A 20,357-nucleotide genomic window follows, 5' to 3' on the forward strand; every position below is an offset into this window, starting at 1 on the left:
ATCTTCAAAACCTTAGATGTTTAAATGTATATTTTAAGGTATCACTATGGAAAAAAAATCCTCAAAAGACAAAGCATGTGCTTAGTGACAAATGTAGGAGAACATGCACATAGAGTTGGTCCACAGAGCACACAACAAGCATAAGAATACTTGAAAGCAAAATTTAGCAGAAGTATTCCTCTAACAATTCACTAGGAATCACTAGTAATAACATGGGTAACTATCATAAAAAAAGGCAAATCACACTGTGCTCTTCTTTATATGCAAAGATTACGAAGTACTTTAGAGGAGGGCATATAGCTAGTTGCTTTTCAATAACTAGCAACAGACTTGTGTTAATCTAATGTCCTCAATGTCCTTCCTCACCTATAATGACTGCTTTCATGATCAGGGTTTAAAGTAAATAGCTATGTTTCTGGTAAGACTCTCCGGTGAAATGGAACGGAATAGAGAGCCCAGAAATGGACCCTCGGCTCTTTGGGCAACTAATATTTGATAAAGCAGGAAAAAACATCCGGTGGGAAAAAGACAGTCTCTTCAATAAATGGTGCTGGGAAAATTGGACAGCTACATGCAAAAGAATGAAACTTGACCACTATCTCACACCATACACAAAAATAAACTCCAAATGGATGAAAGACCTCGATGTGAGACAGGAATCCATCAAAATTCTAGAGGAGAACATAGGCAGCAACCTCTACGACATCGGCCAAAGCAACCTTTTTCATGATACATTCCCAAAGGCAAGAGAAACAAAAGATAAAATGAATTTATGGGACTTCATCAAGATTAAAAGTTTCTGCACAGCCAAGGAAACAGTCAGAAAAACTAAGAGGCAGCCCACGGAATGGGAGAATATATTTGCAAATGACACTACAGATAAAGGACTGGTATCCAAGATCTACAAAGAACTTCTCAAACTCAATACTCGAGAAACAAATAAACAAATCAAAAAATGGGCAGAAGATATGAACAGACACTTTTCTAATGAAGACATACAAATGGCTAACAGACACATGAAAAAATGTTCAAAATCATTAGCCATCAAGGAAATTCAAATCAAAACCACACTGAGATACCACCTTACGCCAGTTAGAATGGCAAAAATAGACAAGGCAAGAAACAACAATTGTTGGAGAGGATGTGGAGAAAGGGAATCCCTCCTACATTGTTGGTGGGAATGCAGGTTGGTACAGCCACTCTGGAAAACAGCGTGGAGGTCCCTTAAAAAGTTAAAAATTGAGCTACCCTATGATCCAGCCATTGCACTACTGGGTGCTTACCCCAAAGATACAGACGTAGTGAAGAGAAGGGCCATATGCACCCCAATGTTCATAGCAGCAATGTCCACAATAGCTAAATCGTGGAAGGAGCTGAGATGCCCTTCAACAGACGACTGGATTAAGAAGTTGTGGACCATATATACAATGGAATATTACTCAGCTATCAGAAAGAACGAGTTCTCAACATTTGCTACAACATGGACGGCGCTGGAGGAGATAATGCTAAGTGAAATAAGTCAAGCAGAGAAAGACAACTATCATATGATTTCTCTCATCTATGGAACGTAAGAACTAGGATGATCGGTAGGGGAAGAAAGGGATAAAGAAATGGGGGGTAATCAGAAGGGGGAATGAAACATGAGAGACTATGGACTATGAGAAACAAACTGAGGGCCTCAGAGGGGAGGGGGGTGGGGGAATGGGATAGACCGGTGATGGGTAGTAAGGAGGGCACGTATTGCATGGTGCACTGGGTGTTATACACAACTAATGAATCATCGAGCCTTACATCGGAAACCGGGGATGTACTGTATGGTGACTAACATAATATAATAAAAAATCATTAAAAAAAAAAAAAAAAAGAAGACTCTCCGGTGAAATGACAAGAAACAACAACAACAACAGCAACAAAATAAGCTCAAATTTAATAAGACCTAGCTTCCAACCCCGTCCTGGCACTTAATGGCAGTGTAAATCTGAACAAGGAACTTCACCTTTCTGAGCCCTAATTTCTTAGATCACACATTTGAAATAGCAATATGGCAGAAACAGCGCCTTCTAGACACTGTATCAAACAACACTTGGCTTAATCCTTCCTAACTGCCATCCATGTTAGATTAAGCAAGTCAATATGTGTCTAGGCACTCACTGATTCAAACAATTCTCTGACCTGTAAGAGTCTAGGCCTAGTGAATGGATAGAAACAAAGTACCAAGAATTATAAATATTACCTACAGGCATGGAAGAAATTCTTGTGGTCTAGGCCTACAGAGAGACTGAGGACAAGAGGAAAAACAGAACATACTGAACAAAAAGAATACTAGTACCACCCTAGTTCTGATCAGTATCAACAGCTGACTCTTGAACACAAAGGGGTTAGGGGCGCCAGCTCCAGCGCAATCGGAAATCTGCATATAACTTCTGACTCCCTAAAAACTACTAATAGCCTACTGTTAACCAGAAGCCTTACCAATAACATAAACAGTCGATTAGCACATACTTTGTATGTCCTATGTATTATATACTGTATTAAGGCAAGCTACAGAAAAAAATGTTATTAAGAAATCATAAGGAAAAGAAAATACATTTACAGTACTGTATTTATCAAAAAAAAAAAAAAAATCCGTGTATAAGGGGACCTGCGCAGTTCAAACCTGTGTTGTTCAGGGGTCAACTGTATTAACAAGGCTTTCAACTCAGTTTACTGGGGTGATATACTTCTGTATGTAATAAATAAAGCCAGAAAGGTCTTAGGAGTCAAATAATCTTTATTTTAAAAAAAGCGTTCAAGTGAGTGCTCCAAAGGCAAATCTTGAATAAGAAACCAAGTCGCATACTTGCTGGCAGGTGCTTGTAACACCACAGAAATGCAAAAACCTATGCTTCTTCCTGGAATCAGAAGAACCTGGGATCAAGTCCTTATTTTGCCACCCAAAACTGATTTTTAGGGGCGCCTGGGTGGCTCAGTTGGTTAGGCGGCTGCCTTCAGCTCACGTCATGATCCTGGAGTCCTGGAATCGAGTCCCACATCGGGCTCCCTGCTCAGCAGGGAGTCTGCTTCTCCCTCTGACCCTCCCTCCTCTCATGTTCTCTCTCTCAAATAAATAAAATCTTAAAAAAAAAAAAAATCTTAAAAAAAAAAAACAATTGATTTTTAGCAGCTTCTTGTCCATAATATAAGAGTGATGACAATAAATCTCTCTACTTAGCTCTCAGGGTCATCATTTAAAGGAAAAAAATGTGTGAAACCCTAAAAATACTAAATATTAATCGTAACAACAATGATTTAATATCTTAGTTGTCTTAAAATACCTTGATAATTTTTTAAATTTGCTTAGATGAAACACAGAGTAAGTGTAGCATAAGGTAACTATATATTTGATTTTCTTATGTCTGAAAATAGGCCAACAAACTGATTGTAAGAGTCTTATTTCTGTACAAAACACTTCACCCCGATATTTGCGGGGTTACACATTTTTCCAATAATGTGTATTAAGTGGAGGGGTGCGTTCTGCTTCGTTTAGATGACCTGTGTTGCCAGCATTTTTAACTTATGTATTTTTCTAAACGAAGCAAAAACTGGTTTAGGAAAACCTGGGTTCACACCTTCTGATCCAGTAAGTTCAGTCACTCCCTCAGGCATTCTGAGGGAGCATAGAAAGATATTTACTTCAATAATTGATTGAATGATGGGAGGACAGAAACATTTATCAATAAGGAGAAAAAAAGAGATTGAGCTCAAATACCTACTTACCTCCTCCTAAAAAATACAATTCATGTTTCTTTTTAAAATAAAAAGACTAAAATAATCATGTATTACCTTAGATATAAACATGGATCTCAAACCTCTGTGAACTTAGAAAACCTAAACTAAAACTAAGCAACCTAATAAAAATATTTCAAAGATAGTCACAACAAAGTTTATGAATCTAGAGGAAAGTCTCCATTCAAGAAGTTTTATAAGAACTGAAATAATTCAAACTTTTGGGAATGACAAATGGTTTACCTGAACAACTTTCACCAACTATGACTGTTTACTCCGTATGATTTTAGACTCTACCCGGGGTACTCACTCTATTAGAGGCAATTTCTTATTTTTTGAAAAGTATTCTCTATTTAACCCCGGCATTTAAGCTTTCATATTGACCCTTTCTTCTATATTTTACCCCTTCCATACTCTGATTTTTGTGTTTTCCAAATATACCCAGCGATACAGATCCTCAATCATTCTGGGTTATTTCCTCTTATTCAGGCCAATCTGCTATACTTCTAAGTGGTGACTTTTCCCTTTGTGTCACAGAGAAAAATACCAGTAAGATGAGCCACGGGGAAGTCGCTCTGAGAATCTCTCCTCTTAGGGGTTGGTGATGGCTGAACTGGCAGCCAAAACAATTCTAGTATACGATATGATCACAGTGCTGCTGAAAATTCTTGGTTCAGTTTGATCTGACCTCTAAATACCCGTCTCTGATTTCCTGAAGGGTTTTATTTACCCATGAGTTTTATTTATGAGACACACTCCTCTACACGCTCAATCACTGCAGCCATTAATTTTCTTCTGTTCTTTCTACCAGTTTATACAGGACTTTTCCTGGATGAAGAACAAGTTCATTGCACTAATAAAAACACGACCTTCTTACCTCACCCTAAAGAAATCATATAGAACACGACACAGAGCCATTTTGTTGTTACATGAAGGAAAACTGTACAATACACACTCTACTGTATTTCTGGGCCTTGTGCAAAGGAGAAACTCGTTTTTAAAAACTACAGCACAACTGACACTATCTTGTACTCTCAAGTCACCTTTCTCAGCTTTTATATTTTTTCCAGATAAAACCTGGACTGATTAAAAAACCTGATAGCACTTTTTAAAATGTCCTTAATGTAAAAACTAGCATCCAAATTTAAACAGTTAAGACTTTTTATAAAATAAATACAGCATAACACTCAAAAATTTTTAATGTGGAAGTGCTACAGTATTTAAAAGTGTGTTTAAAATAGAACAGAAATCCTCAGTTCTAATCCCAGCCCAACGGACAGCCAGGTGTGGAACCTAAGGCTGGTCACCAAATCTCTCTGCCACTCTCAGCTGTTTCATCAACACGACATGAGCTTTCAACAGGGCACCTGCGAAATCTACATTGTAAGATTCCAAGAAAGGATGGATTCAAGATAAAGCCCACCTTTCTACTAGTTTCAGCTACAACGATTGAAAGAAATTACCTTAATTCTTTTATGTTTACTAAGTTGCTAAGATGTGGTAACCAGTTCGTAAGGCTGAAGAAAGCAACTTTTCCTGATGAACAGACAAATATTCCAGCAGGGGGTATTTTCGAAAGTATTCTCTTATCTGTGTAAGGGTGGACAGTACTAATATGCCCAAAGATTTTCATGGAATGATGTAAACTTTCTCTGGTTCAAAAATACGGGGCTAAAGGTTACTTCTTGGAGCTTTCGGAACTGAAGGATATGCAAAGAGTTAATCAACTAGCATATTGTTTTCACAAAGACTTTTCTAAAAAGGATTTTGAGACTTTTATAGCCAGAAACAATTAGGGAATACTTGTTTCACTATTTCCTTTAGACCAGAAGACGACTATATATTTAAAATAAAATTGCAATATGAAAGTCTGCTAAAAGCACTTTTTTTTGTTGTTTGTGCATTTTGTTTGTCACCCAATGTCATACTAACAACTCTGCATCTCATTCTAAAGCACATTATACTGCATGATAAAATGAAAAAGACCATTTTTTGTTTCCCCAAGGGGGAAGTACTTCTGTTAAAAGCATCTTTTTATGAGACTACTCTTTCTGAATTACCAATAATGCAAACCAAAGAATTAGATACTGTACTCTAAAATTTAATATTTGTTCAATTCTTATTCATATCCTATAGGCATCCCATGTGTACAAGGGAAAAGTATGCTAAATGCTTAAACGTACTTAAGAACCTGAAAGATGGAACATTTCTGTCCTTCAATCAGCAGGCTGTCAGGTCATGAGCATTCATTTTACAATAAAAGTTTTGCTGTCTTTCCTATTATTGTAACTTGGCTCACTTAAGCAGACTGGTCCACAAAGAAAAAGGCTGGATTATGTATAACTTTATCTTGAAAAAGGCTAGACAAACTAATTTCAAACGGTATGTGCAAAATCAAGAACCAAAGAGTTTTGTAAAACACTTAAAAATAATGAACTACTTAAAACTACACCCACAAGTTTGAATATCAAGATCAGAGATGAAGTCAGAAATGAAATTAAGATGAAAGAAACCACTATGTTTTTAAAAATGCTTACCCAATTCTTGACTATGATTTAAACCAATTCTATCTTCTCAGAAGATCTATTACTCAGAAATAAGTTTGCCTTTCCAAAGAATTCAACTAAATGTGTGTAGAAACTTATTCTGGATCTCTGAACCATTACAAATCTGTAAAAGGCAAAACCTAACCTTGAACATCTTTCTCCTTCTGATGTCCAACTAGCAATGGCCAGAAATAATGAGTTCTGACAGGAAAACCTTCTTCCTTCAGAGCCTTCATCAGAGCTTTCGCCAAATCTGAAAGAGATACCATAAAATATTACACAGCTACCTCGGCAAAACTTATTTATGTCGGTTTTAATAATGAGAGTATAGTACCAGTTTTATTAGCTAGTAAAGCGCTCTGAAGCGTGAACTGCAAAGGAGATGTATGCATCTGGGACTCCTTTAACTTCTTGCAGTAGTCTTTCAGCTTCTCTGCAGGCTAAGAGAAAAAGGCACCACATCAGCCAGATCCACAAATATCCTACCATTTGACCTTCTGCAAACATTCTACCACTTCTGGGATGAAAAATTTGAACCTCTCATCCTCTTTCTACCTGATAAACTTACACACAGAAACAAAGTTTTCATAATGCTTATAACTGGTCTAATATCATAATATGTTCTTACATCTTCTAGACTCTTATTTCACTGCCTATGACACTGTCAATAAAGTAAAAACAGACAGAATACCGTATTCATAGCCACACAGTGTTGCAAAAAGAAACCGCCAAAGTCACTCAGACTGTCTTCCCTTGATACGGGACATGCTAATAAAATTTGGAACGCTGTATCTTCCAATTTTTCGGTGACTAAAAGCAAAATGAGGTTCATTGCATCTGGGAAGAGAACAAAGACATTTTCTGTTACTGAACTAAGTAATATTTTTATACTGTAACCACTATGAAAGACAAACTTATGAACTGCCAATACCAAAAGGATCTGCCTAAATAATAGTGAAAGACTTCCAAATCAAATCATTCCCATGCATTCATCAACTCAAGCTGTTTAGCTTATTAAGCCGACTTTTAAAAGAGTCCTATGTTCATGTACCACAATCCCCTTTTGTTAGAGAACAGTAATTCAGATTTTTAGAAAAATCATGAAAATAAATTTTTAAAAAACTACCTGGAATATATCTTCTTTCGTATGTAATTTTTTCCAAAATTTCTGGGACATACTGAGAATACCCAGCTTTACTGAAACTAAAAATAATTTGCAATAAATCACGATCCATAAGGTAAAGATCAGACTTCTCCACCTTCTCCAGAGTCTGTAGGCAGTTCCAGAAATTAAAAGAACAAGTTAGAAACCAGTATTTTTTAAATTAGAGCCAAATAAATTAAAATACCGAGATTTTAACAATAAGGAACATACACCATCTAAAAGTTTAGGACTTCTTTTATAAAACAGAAAATATTGTATTTCAGCAATAACTGTTACATCAACACCAAGATACCAAACTATTAAAATTCTCCTTCAATACTAGTGTAAGAAATACCTTTAAAAACAAATATAAATTACACTTTTCTGCTTCATGCAAAATGGAATGCAAGCTTATACCTATGAGTTTACTTTTTATACAAATGATTTTAAAGTATTTTTATTTACATGATGTAAGTCATACCTGCTTAACACGGTCAATGTCACCCTTTTCAGCATATGCATTCAATAATGCTAAGTATGTGTCTGGACCAGGCTCAATTCCAGCCTCCTTCATCACTGTGAGAATATTTTCTGCATTCTCTCTATCTCTAGAGTTAATCAAAGAAAAGAGAATAGATTACTATAATACTGCCCAATGTAATATTATCATTCAACCTAAAATGTATTACCCTATTCTTATTAAAATTAAAAATTCTTATGAACCATTTAGACCAATTAGCAAAGGACATCAGAAAAGGCCAAATACAAACTAAAATGATTATAGGTCTCTGAAATAACAAAAATAATAACCATCTCAAATTCGGACAAGTAACTTTTCCAAAAGAAAAACCAAATTGCATAATAATCATATAGACCTCAAATTAATGTGTCCTCTTTTATCAAGTATGCTATGACTCAAATTTACCTTTCTAGGGAAGAGTAACATTAAGGAAATTATTCTTCAAAAATGAAATTGTTTTCCACAGCCATCAAGAGAGCAGTTAAAATACTTTACAAAGTCAGTTACTTTGGATCAGGCCCAATTTTTAAAACTGAAAATCTTCAAATTGAAGTTGTATGAAACAGATACGCTTAAGTTATTTAAAAGTCACATGTTCTATCTCACGCACTCAAAATTTTTGAGGGGGATAGATAAACATGGTTTAAGAATCTTCTACAATTATTGTAATTTAAACCTGGCTTACGAATAAAACCTTAGGTTGAACATTACCCGGCTCTTGCGTGCCCTGTAACAAGGGCACTGAAAACTGCCTCCGTGACAGGCAGATCCTTAGTTTTCATAAATCCAAGAATCTTGCTGCAATAAAAGAGAAATGAAAATACTCCTTGGAAATCTACATCAAAACCACTTTTTACAACAAATATACATAAAATCTCACTCCCTGAAATTATTTCAATTATATCAAATTATATAGAACTACTCTTGGTAAAAATAGCAGGTAAGTTTTTAAAACCTGATTATTTCTTCTATACTACTAATTAACCTTAAAAGGCATAGAGTTTAATAAAATCCATTTAATTAAAAATGAATTATACATTTCAATTTACCCCTTATTTCCTAAAATCTCCGTCCAAAAGTAGCAATAAATTTTACACAAAGAAATAAATGTCACAACTGATTTTATATGAATCAGCAAGATAGAGAGAATATTGCCAGAATTTATACAGACTATTGTATAAATGAATACAGTTTAAATGGCTAAGAACATTTCCTTTAGGAAATATCAATTTACAAAGACTACAGCCAACTTTATACACCTCAGCAACTTTAAACCTCTGCTCCAGTAAATCAAATTTTTAATTAAAATAGCAATATTCACTTGGCTTTCTCCTCTCACACAATTTTACATTTCATCTAAGGCATATTAGCAAATTTGCTAGATTAAAATACTTCTGAAGTAATTTCCCTTACTAAGAAGAAACTTTAATTAAAAAAAAAAAAGGCAAGTGAACATATTCTAGGCTTACAAGACTCACAAATGTGTTTGCCTAAACATACATTTATAGAGCTCCATACCTGGCACCTTCAATATCCCCCATATTACAATAAGCAGCAATCAACCTCTGGTATGTCACCTGTCAATGAAATGGGCCAGTTAATATTTTTTAAATACTATTTTTTTTCCTGGGATTAAAAAAAAAGAGTGACGTACCAATGAACATTTACAATAGCAACTACCTACTCGATTTGGTTGAATGTTTGCTTCCTCCATTTTTGCCAAAAAGTCAGTTGGTGAAAATTTATATTCATTTTGAAGATAGACTTTAAGTAAAGCATTGTAGTGACTTACGTCATACACAGTACCTACAAATAAAATTTAAATCAGATTTTTCGAAAAGCACCTCAAATCATACCCTTTATCACAATTAAAATATGCGTACTTAAATTTAACAAAAAAGATAAAATGATCACTTCAGCATTTCACCCCATACTTAGACCCATCGATATAGAAATCCTGTCAGAACAGAGCAAGCTAAGCATTTAAGACAGTAATTAACTGAATTACTGTACAGTTACAGTCACTGCTTATTCAGATGTTAGGAGGTCTCTTACTTATGAAGCACAGTATTCCCTTCCTGTCGGAAAATGTTGACAACACCTCTGTATTTAAAGTGACGGAAAGATTTTTTGACAGAAAGCAGTTCTTGCCACAGTACAGACACACGAAGATGGACGGTGACTGTGGTTGTTTTATACAGGTAAGGCGGTACTAGCAACTTTGCTTATTTATGCAGTGTTTCTTTGAAGGCTCCATTTCCAGCTGCTGAACACCATTACTAGTCTGCTATTGTTAATTCACCCCCATTCCAAAGCCCTTCGTTTTCTTACTGGGTCCATCTTGCCTAAGGCCACATCAATCAAGGTTACCATTCAGCCTTTCTCTACCCACTGATGACCTCATGGTCACATACCAATCTAGTGCTAATACGTTTTACTAAATTTGCATGAATTAAATTTCGTGTCTTGGGGTGCCTGGGTGGCACAGCGGTTAAGCGTCTGCCTTCGGCTCAGGGCGTGATCCCGGCGTTCCGGGATCGAGTCCCACATCGGGCTCCTCCGCTGGGAGCCTGCTTCTTCCTCTCCCACTCCCCCCTGCTGTGTTCCCTCTCTCACTGGCTGTCTCTCTGTCAAATAAATAAATAAAATCTTTAAAAATAAATAAATAAATAAATAAATTTCGTGTCTTTACTTAACAGGCCTGTGGTCAGTACCTGGTGTCAGTTTGAGATTCTAAACAGCAGAGACCTATTCTATTAAATTAATATTTATCTTCCTAGACACGTAGAGTGCTTACTATGTTCCGGGAACTGTGCTAAGTGCTCTGCATCTAGAGTCCCAGTTCTCCTCACAACAGCTTTGAGACGGTTCCTCTTAGCCCCATCTTATAGATGAGGAAAACAGACTCTCACCTGTCCAAGGCAACATGGCTTTGTCAGTGACCACAGATTTGAATGCAGGTGGTCTGCCCTGAGTGCCCCATCTGTTAACCACTGTAATAGGTTACGCAGGGCTTTGGGGGGAACCATGCACAACTCAACATCTGCAATGCGAGTACACAACATGGTTACCACACAGTGTCTGAAAACTTCTGAAAAATCAATTCAAGGTGAACTGTAGTATCGGTTGGCTACAGCTCTAAAGCTGAAGGAAAGTACATATATTTCGCAAATATTTCTCCCAGTTCAACATTTTTAAATTACATGACTTACTGACATATGGAAATGTCTCTTTATGAATTCTTTACCTTCAACTTTTCTGCTGCTCTTTTACTGAGAAAACTCTTTTCCATTCAATATTCATCTAGTGTTTTAAAAACTTTTAAAAAACAAACGTCATCAAAATTAATTCTAGATGAATTCAAAACTGAGATGAGGCTGTGTTTATAATTTTTCCATAGAGGTACGATATGTTTCTTGCAGGATAATCCTAGACATTTTAAATATTTGTGATGAAACTTAGATCCTTTATGCATTTTGCTTTCTAACTAGGAAAAGTTATAGATTCTTGAACATTTAATATTTCCTACTACTTTATTGTAAATTGATTTTCTGGAATTTTACAGGTAATTAAGCACATCATCTAAAAAACAGTAATTTCTAGTATTGTTTCACATCTTATTTCATTGCCATTACACATGATATTAGTTGTTCTTCACTGAAACTTTAATTTTTTTTATTTTTTTAAGTAGCTCCATGCCCATCACAGAGCCCAATGAGGGGCCTGAACTCACAACCCCGGAATGAGGACCTGAGCTGAGATCAAGAGTCAGACACTCAACCGACTGAGCCACCCAGGCGCCCCTTTAGGTTAAGATTTTTAAAAATCGGGAATGAACACTGGATCTTATCTAATGGTCTTTTAAATTATGTTATTTTCAGAACTAAGATTATGTTCACAGTTCAAAATTTTAAAAGCATAAAAAGGTACAGAGTAAAACTTGAATCTAGTATTTATTATCCTTCCAGAAATATTTTCACACTGTATGCATATACAGATATAAACATTTTTCTTCAAAATGGTAGCATATTATATATACCATTAGGCACCTTAATTTTCATTTATATTGTGGAGAACACCCACATCAGTATAGAAGAACCCCTTCATTTTTTTTAACAGTTGCACAGTATTCCATTTCATGAACCCTCCATAATTTATTTAACCAATCCTACTGAGAGACATTAGAGTTGGCTCCAACTTCTTACTATTACAAACAAGCTACAATAAAGGATATCCTTTTGCACATTTGAGTATATCTGTATCTATATTCTAACAAATGAAACTTAGTCAAATGGTATCTGCATTCCTAACTCTGACAAACCAACTGCCTTTTTATTTTGTTCTTTTTTAACTTACCATAAAAAGTAATAATTGTTATGAAAATTATTTCATTTTTCTCATTTGAGTATAGTTGACACACAATGCTACATTAGTAAATTATTTTATTCTTAATGCCCCTAGATGTCACTATAACTCACCAAATAAATATTACCAAATAGGTCTTCCATAAAATCAAATTAGAACATTTATGTGAAGAAATTCTTATTTACCAAAAGAAAAAAAATCTACATCTTTTCCATATACACATCATATTTTTAAACAATCATACCCAATTTCTGAAGTTTGTCCCATATCCTATGAGCAAATTCTGTTCTCTCTGAGAGCTGTAGTTCAGGCAAGAGAGAACCACAGCTGCGCAGGAGAAGCAAGGCTTGATTACCACCTGGGCTACCTATGAAAAAAGATAATGGATAACATTTAACACAGTAGCAATATCATACAGATAAATATCAAAATGTAAACCGAAATCTGTAAAGACTCAAAAATCTCCTGCCTCACTAAGACAATACTAAAAGCACTCACAAGCTGGAAAAAACCCTACCCAAATCTACAAGTATCATTTACAATGTTACTAAAAGTTATATTTTTAAAATTAGTTTGTTTTCTTAAGGAAGCTAAGGTTATGAATCTCTGTAATCTGCAAGACTCTATACCATACAAAAACACCCAGAACTTAATTTATAAGCAGTGCTTACTGCAATTCAAAGGCTAATAAGCTTCCTAGTATCTTATGAAAATAGTACAATGAAGTACAATTAAAACCCATGAACGCCAAATTTAGGTATACAATCAATTACAAAACAATATAAACTTCCTTCTCCCTTTTTCCATGTATCTATGTGTCTCTGAAAGCTGACTTTTAAAACAAACAAAACCAAAAATAAACCACTTACTGTCTGATTCCATTTATATAAAGTATCCAAAATAAGCAAATCTGCAAGGCCAGAAAGTACACTAGTGGTTGCCTAAGGCTGGAAGGGATGAGGGGTTTGGGGATAATGGCTAAGGGTCTGGAGATTTCTTTTTGAGGTGATAAAAATGTTCTAAATGAATAAATCAAAAAGAGAAAATGATACAATAACCTTTAAATGCACATAATTATACTGACACTTCTTTTGATATCCCTCGTCATTAGATCCCACAGCTTCTTAATGTGAATGAAATCCAGATGGGCTTCAGGAAGCTAGTGCATGTTCTGTAACTACATGCAAAATTATCTGCATGTTTGCATGTGGGCTTGGGGGGGGTGGGGGTCAGAGGGCCCACAAGCTTCTACTGGATTAGCAGAGTAAGTGACTCAAACGGATTGTAAAACTAAGTGAAAATGAAAGGGAAATAATGATTACCAGTTTTTCTGGAAATCTATCATACGTAAGCATCTTAGAGAAAGTTGACACTATATAACGGAAGATAAGAAAAACAATAATAATTTCCAAGACAACTTACCACTGAAAATGACTCTTACAATCTGGAGAAAGCAAAAACCCACTAAAAAAAACCCATTTTTTTTTTATTTGCTGATTTTGAAATAAACATCTAATACAAAATGTTTTACTCAAAACTTTGCCCTGATGTGTTGGAAAGTTCACAAATGTAACATAAAATCATGATAATCAACAAAAATAACAAACAAAATTAAAAATATCAAATAATGTGTGCCACAGTGAGCTTGCCCCCAAACAAGTATTTATTAAGACATTCAACTTCTTGTAGAGAAAATTTTCAAATACCTGAGAGACAGGTATTGTCAAAGACTTTTTGTAGAAGTGTCTTTGGGATGCGGCCAGTTCTTCGGACAGAATTATCCAGTCTCATTAGAGCCCAGTCAAATTGACTGGCATTCCTTCTGTGAGAAGAAGCAGGCTCCTCTTGAAGATAATTCTTTTTCTCAGCAGCAATGGCATACAGCCTGGCTTGGTTCAGTAGCCCTCTATAAAATGAAACACAATTCGTAATTAACTCAACTCTTCCCATATAAGTTCTCTTCTTGAGCAAAATTTATACAAAGTTTATTGGTTACCAAATACCTAAATTCTGGTGCAAAAGCAAAAATGCTCAGAGAAGTGTAAGATGGTAGGAAAGAAAGTTTTGCCTTTTGCTTTAAATAAAATCACATGTACATACAAGTTGTATGCAAAGTAAATCCCTTAAATAATTGTTTGATAGGATCTTGAAAACCTTCCGCATGGAATCATTTCCAACTAAGACAATAATGTGGTGTGGTTTAAGTGGGTTTTTTTTTCCCCTTAAACAAAACCAGGTTAATGAAAGAAAATGAAGCAGTTTATTCTACAAAGCTCTTCTCACCTCTACAAATGAGACAAGAGATCTAAAATACATATAAAATTCTGATAACCACTTTCAAGTGTTTTCTAGGTGTAATCTCATTACGAATTTAATAGAAGACCACTATGTTTAAATTATGAAGTTTTTTAAAGAATCAGTCAGGACAAAAGAATTTCCAACCTGTCTAAATAAATTTGAAACATTTTATAGTAACAATGTTTCAGTTCCCAATTCATATCTGCTTTCCATCTGTCAAAATGTTAATTATATACTTTTCTAGTTATTTTAACAACTGCAATCATCAAAAATAAAACTGGATATCTGGGGGCACCTGGGTGGCTCGGTTAAGCATCTGCCTTCAGCTCAGGTCATGATCCCAGAGTCCTGAGATTAAGCCCCACATCAGGCTCCTTGCTAAGCGGGGAGCCTGCTTCTCCCTCTCCTTCTGCCTCTGCCTGCCGCTCTCCTGCTTGTGCTCTCTCTCTCTGTCAAATAAATAAATAAAATCTTTAAAAAAATAAAACTGGATTTCTGGTATTAAGCATCACTAATTTTCAGAAAGAAAAAAAAAAGAGTTTGTCAATTGGGTAAGGTCAGACTAGTACATTTGTGTTTATAAAGAGCAACCTTCAAACCATTCAGTATTTTAATACAGAGCCTAACACGTAAGCCAAATGCTCTAAAACATGAAATGAAGGATATTCCATACTGTAGAAATATAGGCTGTACTTGATTTACAAATATCAAACTTAAAAATAATCCTTGTGTGTGAGGATAACCTTGTCATAAACCTTTGAATTTAAACTTACTCTGTATTTGAATACTACTTTCTAACACAAAAAATTTTTTTTTTAAGACTTTATTTATTTTCGTGACAGCCAGCGTGAGCACACATACGAGGTGGTGGGGGGGCAGGGGTGTAGAGGGAGAAGAGGTTCTCTGCAGGGAGCCCAAAGCAGAACTCGATGCCAGAACCCTGGGATCATGACCTGAGCAGAAGGCAGACGCTTAACTGACTAAGCCACCCAGGCGTCCTAACACAAAATTTCTAATGTGCAAAGATTTACAAATTTAAACCAAATATCTTAGACTTTCCAATAGCAGCCAATAAGTATAAATAAATGATACATACAAACCACATATTAACAAAATGTAATGTAAAAACACTTCCTAATCCAGGGATGCCTTCAGGACCATAATCCCATTTTCTCGCATATGCACATCTTCACCACAACTACCAAAAAAATATTTACACAGGGGCGCCTGGGTGGCGCAGTCGTTAAGCGTCTGCCTTCGGCTCAGGGCGTGATTCCGGCGTTCTGGGATCAAGCCCCACATCAGGCTCCTCCACTAGGAGCCTGCTTCTTCCTCTCCCACTCCCCCTGCTTGTGTTCCCTCTCTCGCTGGCTGTCTCTGTCAAATAAATAAAATCTTAAAAAAAAAATATTTACACAGTAGTGAGTTTAAAAATTAAACTGTTGGGGTGCCTGGGTGGCTCGGTCAGTTACGCTTCTTCAGCCTTCCACTCAGATAAGATCCCAGGGTCCTGGGATGGAGACGTTACCCTCTGCCCCCTGCCCCAATCAGGGCTCCCTGCCCTGTGGACAGTCTGCTTCTCCCTCTCCCTCTGCTCCTCCTCCCCCCACCCCCCACCGCTCTGCTCATGCTGTCTCTCAAATAAATAAAATCTTTTCAAAAATAAATAAATTGGGATGCCTGGGTGACTCAGTCGGTTAAGCGGCTGCCTTTGGCTCAGGTCATGATCCCAGTGTCTAGGATCAAGTCCCAGGTCAGGCTCTTTGCTCAGCGGGGAGCCTGCTTCTCCCTCTGCCATCAGCTTCCCCTGCTTGTGCTCTCTCTCTAATAAATAAATTAAAATCTTAAATAAATGAATAAATAAAACTGTTGGTTCCTAACCTATGTTATTAACCTGGAAAACCAGTCACAAATTGAATAATTAAGTATGTGATGTTATATTAAAGAAAGCTAGACCAAAAGTTTCACAAGATCATGTAAAATACAGAGGCAGTAACTTGATACTAGAAACTCTACTACTGTGATCTGGGACAAATCACAAGCACTCTGGCCTTCAAGGATTCTTCTACCCATGTAAATAAATTGGAAAAAAATTAGGATACTAATTAAGTAAGACAATGGTCATACATCATAGATGGCTAATTGATGAGTTTGTTAAATAAGCCGAATTAATTGTTAACTATGTATAAACCACAGAAATATGTACCACTCTACATATTTATCCTTTACCTTCAAAGGTTTTCTCTGCCCATACACCTGTCTACTGGATCAGCTGTTACTAAACTATGCAAACACAATAACATTATTTTAAATCATCCAGTACATACGACGTTCAGGTAAGTGTGCAATAAGTAATACTGTTCAACAACAAAAACTGATTAATACAGAAATTTCAAAACTGTAGGGGCTCCTGGCTGGCTCACTCGCTGGTCCATAGAACTCTTGATCTCGGGGTTGTGAGTTCAAGCCCCATGTTGGGTGTAGAGATTACTTAAAAATAAAAAATGTTTAAAAAAGAAAATGAAATTTCAAAATTGTAGTGAAGTATATTTGCCAAGATGTTTTTTACACAACCCAAATCTTGTAAGCTGTGAAAAAGCACAAAAATAAAACCTTTGCTAAAATGCAGTTTTAAAATGTAAGATCTAACAAATACAAAACTCAGAAGACAGAGAGGTATTAAAACCAGAACATTATTCTGAACATTTTAAAGCTAACTTTTCTCACTAAAAAATCTTTAATGAGGCCAAGTCTCCTTTACACAAGTATACTTGACTTTAATTAGATAAGCTGAACTATGAATCCACCATAGAATGAACCACGGTGAGGGAAGGGTTACGTATTTAACCAATGGATTCCTCACTCTTCAGAAATCAGTCTCCAGTGCTTCACTACATGGCAGTGCTTTCTACATTTATTATTTGGCCCAAAATTTATTTTTAAATTCCACACACACATACCCAGTAGGAAATAAGAACTTCATGCCTGGAACAGTAAGTACGTTGTGAATGAAAGATAAGAAGTCCAGGGCTGAAGGGGAGTCCACGTAGCCTAGGCACCTACCCATCACACCTGCACGAGCCAGAAGGCATTGCCTCCAAATTCTGATGACCAAAAATTGATGTAACCACATAAGGGAAAACTATCATCATTTCATCAGTGTATCAAAAATGGCTCCTTTGCATTTCTGAGTTAGACATCTTAGGTTCCCTCCTGAGACTCGCACTCACCACTGATACTCAGATTACCCTTTAACTTTCTCCAGTAAAATCTGGCATTGTTTTTCTCAGTGTTGGTGGTGGTGGTTGTTGCTGCTGTTGTTGTTTTTAATGGTGGTAGTTATTAATTTGACTCTTCAGTACAAAAAAATAGTGATTTTATATTTGAATGTCCATATTTCAAAAAGGCACATGGTCCAGATTACTATAAGCAGGCTTCCAAGGGACTCCCCTCTTAAGCCTGTACTTTTTTCTAGTATTTTACTTTTTCAAGTCATTTTTAAGGTTTACAGAAAAACTGTGCAGTAAGTACAGAGTTCCTGTATATCCTCATCCCCCTCCACCCAGTTACCCCTATTTATATCTTGCATTACTGTGGTACATGTGTCACAAATGATGAACCGATCATGATACATTACAGCCTGAAGTTCACAATAGGGTTCACTCTGTGTATGTACATACCTATGGCTTTTGACAAATGTATTGACAAGCATTACAGTAGTCACAGAATAGTTTCACTGCCCTAAAAATGCCCTGTGCTCTACCTATTCATCCTCCTAAACCCCTGGCAACCACCTTTCTCCTTCTCTATAGTTTTGTCTTTTCCAAAATATCTTACAGTTGGACTCACACAGTATGGAGACTTTTTCCAGACTGTCTTCTTCTACCTGGCAAAATACATTTAAGGTTCCTCCATGTCCTTTTGTGACTTGATAATGCATTTCTTTTTAGTGCTGAATACTACTCCATTTTACAGGTTTACCATCATTTGTTTATCCATTCACCTACTGAAGGAAAGACAGGCATCCTGGCTGCTTCCAATTTGGGCAAATATGAATAAAGCGTCTAAAGAAATTTGCATGCAGACTTTTGCGTAGACGTAAATTTTCGATTCATTTAGGTAAACATCTAGGAGTGGACTGCTGTATCATATGGTAAGCTTATGTTTATTTAGCTTTGTAAGAGTCCGCCAAACTGTCTTCCAAAATGGCTGTACCACTCTGTGCTCCCACCAGCAATGACTACGAGAGCTCCCTAGTGCCCCACGCCCTCACCAGCATTTGGTGCCGCAGGTGTTTTGGATGTCGGCCATTCTGACAGGTACATAGTGGTATCTAACTGTATTTTAATTTGCAATTCCCTAATGATATACGATGTTAAACACCTTTTCATATGCTTATTTGCCTCCTTTATGTCTTTCGTGGTGAACTGTCCAGATCTTCTGTTCATTTTTCAACTGGACCATTACATCTTCCTTATTCTTTTTTTTTTTTTTTTAAGTTTTCTTATTGTTGAGTTGTAAGAGTTCTTTGTATGTTTTGGGTATTCTTGGTGTTTATTTTTCCAAATAAACTTTTTTATTGAAGTATTACTCATTCTTTTTTAACTTCAAATGTACACCAAACTAATCACACATGCTCTCAATCTCTCCCTTCCATGTTATCTTCGTTGCTATTATGAGCCATTCTAGGATCTAACACTTTGGAGCTCCCAGAATTTAAAAAAAAAGAGGATACAGATATGTGATAGAATAGGTATAACCAGGGGCGCCTGGGTGGCACAGCGGTTAAGCGTCTGCCTTCAGCTCAGGGCGTGATCCCAGTGTTATGGGATCGAGCCCCACATCAGGCTACTCCGCTATGAGCCTGCTTCTTCCTCTCCCACTCCCCCTGCTTGTGTTCCCTCTCTCGCTGGCTGTCTCTATCTCTGTCAAATAAATAAATAAATAAATAAATAGATAGATAGATAAATAAATAAATAAATAAATAAATAAAATCTTAAAAAAAAATAGGTATAACCAGTAATTGATGTTTATTATGCATTTAATGATGCACGCCCGTAACAAAAAATTATTACCATAGTCCTCATTTTATTGATAAGCAAACTGAAGCAACTTGCCCAAAGTCACAGTAAAAGCTAGTTAATGACAGGATGACAGGTCCCGGATCTGTACCTGGGTAATCTCCTGAAATGAGCTCAATATGGCAGAAGGGCATCAAGGAAACTAACCTGGCTGCAATAGGCGGTTCATGATAGAAGTGATAAAAATTAAACCTGGACTGGGAAGGTGAGACTAGAGAATGGAAAGCCTCCAATGGGTGGTAAGTAAGCCATCTGGATTTTATAACATGTCCATAAAATACAAGACTGATATCCATAAAGCTGCTCTCCCAGCTCATTTTGCTGTACTATTCTGTAGGCAATGGGGATCTCAAACTTATCTCATGTTCTCACCCATCTTTCATTTTAACTATTCCACTTGAGTTTTCTTTAGCCTGTTGATATGTCTGATTACATGGATTGATTTTCAAATGTTGAGTCAGCTTTGCATGCCTGGAATAAACCCCACTTGGTCACGGTATGTAATTATTTCTAAAACGTTATATACGTATACTGATTCCACTTAAGTTTTAACATGTTAAAAATTCAAAAAGATAATGCCTCCTTTTATTTATTTAAAGTATGAGCCATGCCCATGTGGGACTTTAACTCACAACCCT

At 36.2% G+C, this 20,357-nt stretch overlaps 1 protein-coding gene across 1 annotated transcript in view; it reads right to left on the minus strand.

Annotated features, from left to right (window-relative positions):
- Positions 1-20,357, minus strand: part of LRPPRC (leucine rich pentatricopeptide repeat containing) — a 106,847-nt gene that overhangs the window by 77,859 nt on the left and 8,631 nt on the right. The window contains exons 2-11 of the mRNA XM_026486834.4: positions 14,047-14,246; positions 12,585-12,707; positions 9,660-9,781; positions 9,494-9,552; positions 8,687-8,773; positions 7,937-8,063; positions 7,438-7,582; positions 7,003-7,148; positions 6,646-6,751; positions 6,457-6,564 (exon numbers count right to left, since the gene is read on the minus strand). Coding sequence (XP_026342619.1) covers positions 6,457-6,564; positions 6,646-6,751; positions 7,003-7,148; positions 7,438-7,582; positions 7,937-8,063; positions 8,687-8,773; positions 9,494-9,552; positions 9,660-9,781; positions 12,585-12,707; positions 14,047-14,246 — 1,223 coding nt within the window. The remainder of the gene's footprint in view (positions 1-6,456; positions 6,565-6,645; positions 6,752-7,002; positions 7,149-7,437; positions 7,583-7,936; positions 8,064-8,686; positions 8,774-9,493; positions 9,553-9,659; positions 9,782-12,584; positions 12,708-14,046; positions 14,247-20,357) is intronic.

This window comes from Ursus arctos, unplaced genomic scaffold (assembly GCF_023065955.2).
Source record: "Ursus arctos isolate Adak ecotype North America unplaced genomic scaffold, UrsArc2.0 scaffold_8, whole genome shotgun sequence".
Taxonomy (NCBI): Eukaryota; Metazoa; Chordata; class Mammalia; order Carnivora; family Ursidae; genus Ursus; species Ursus arctos.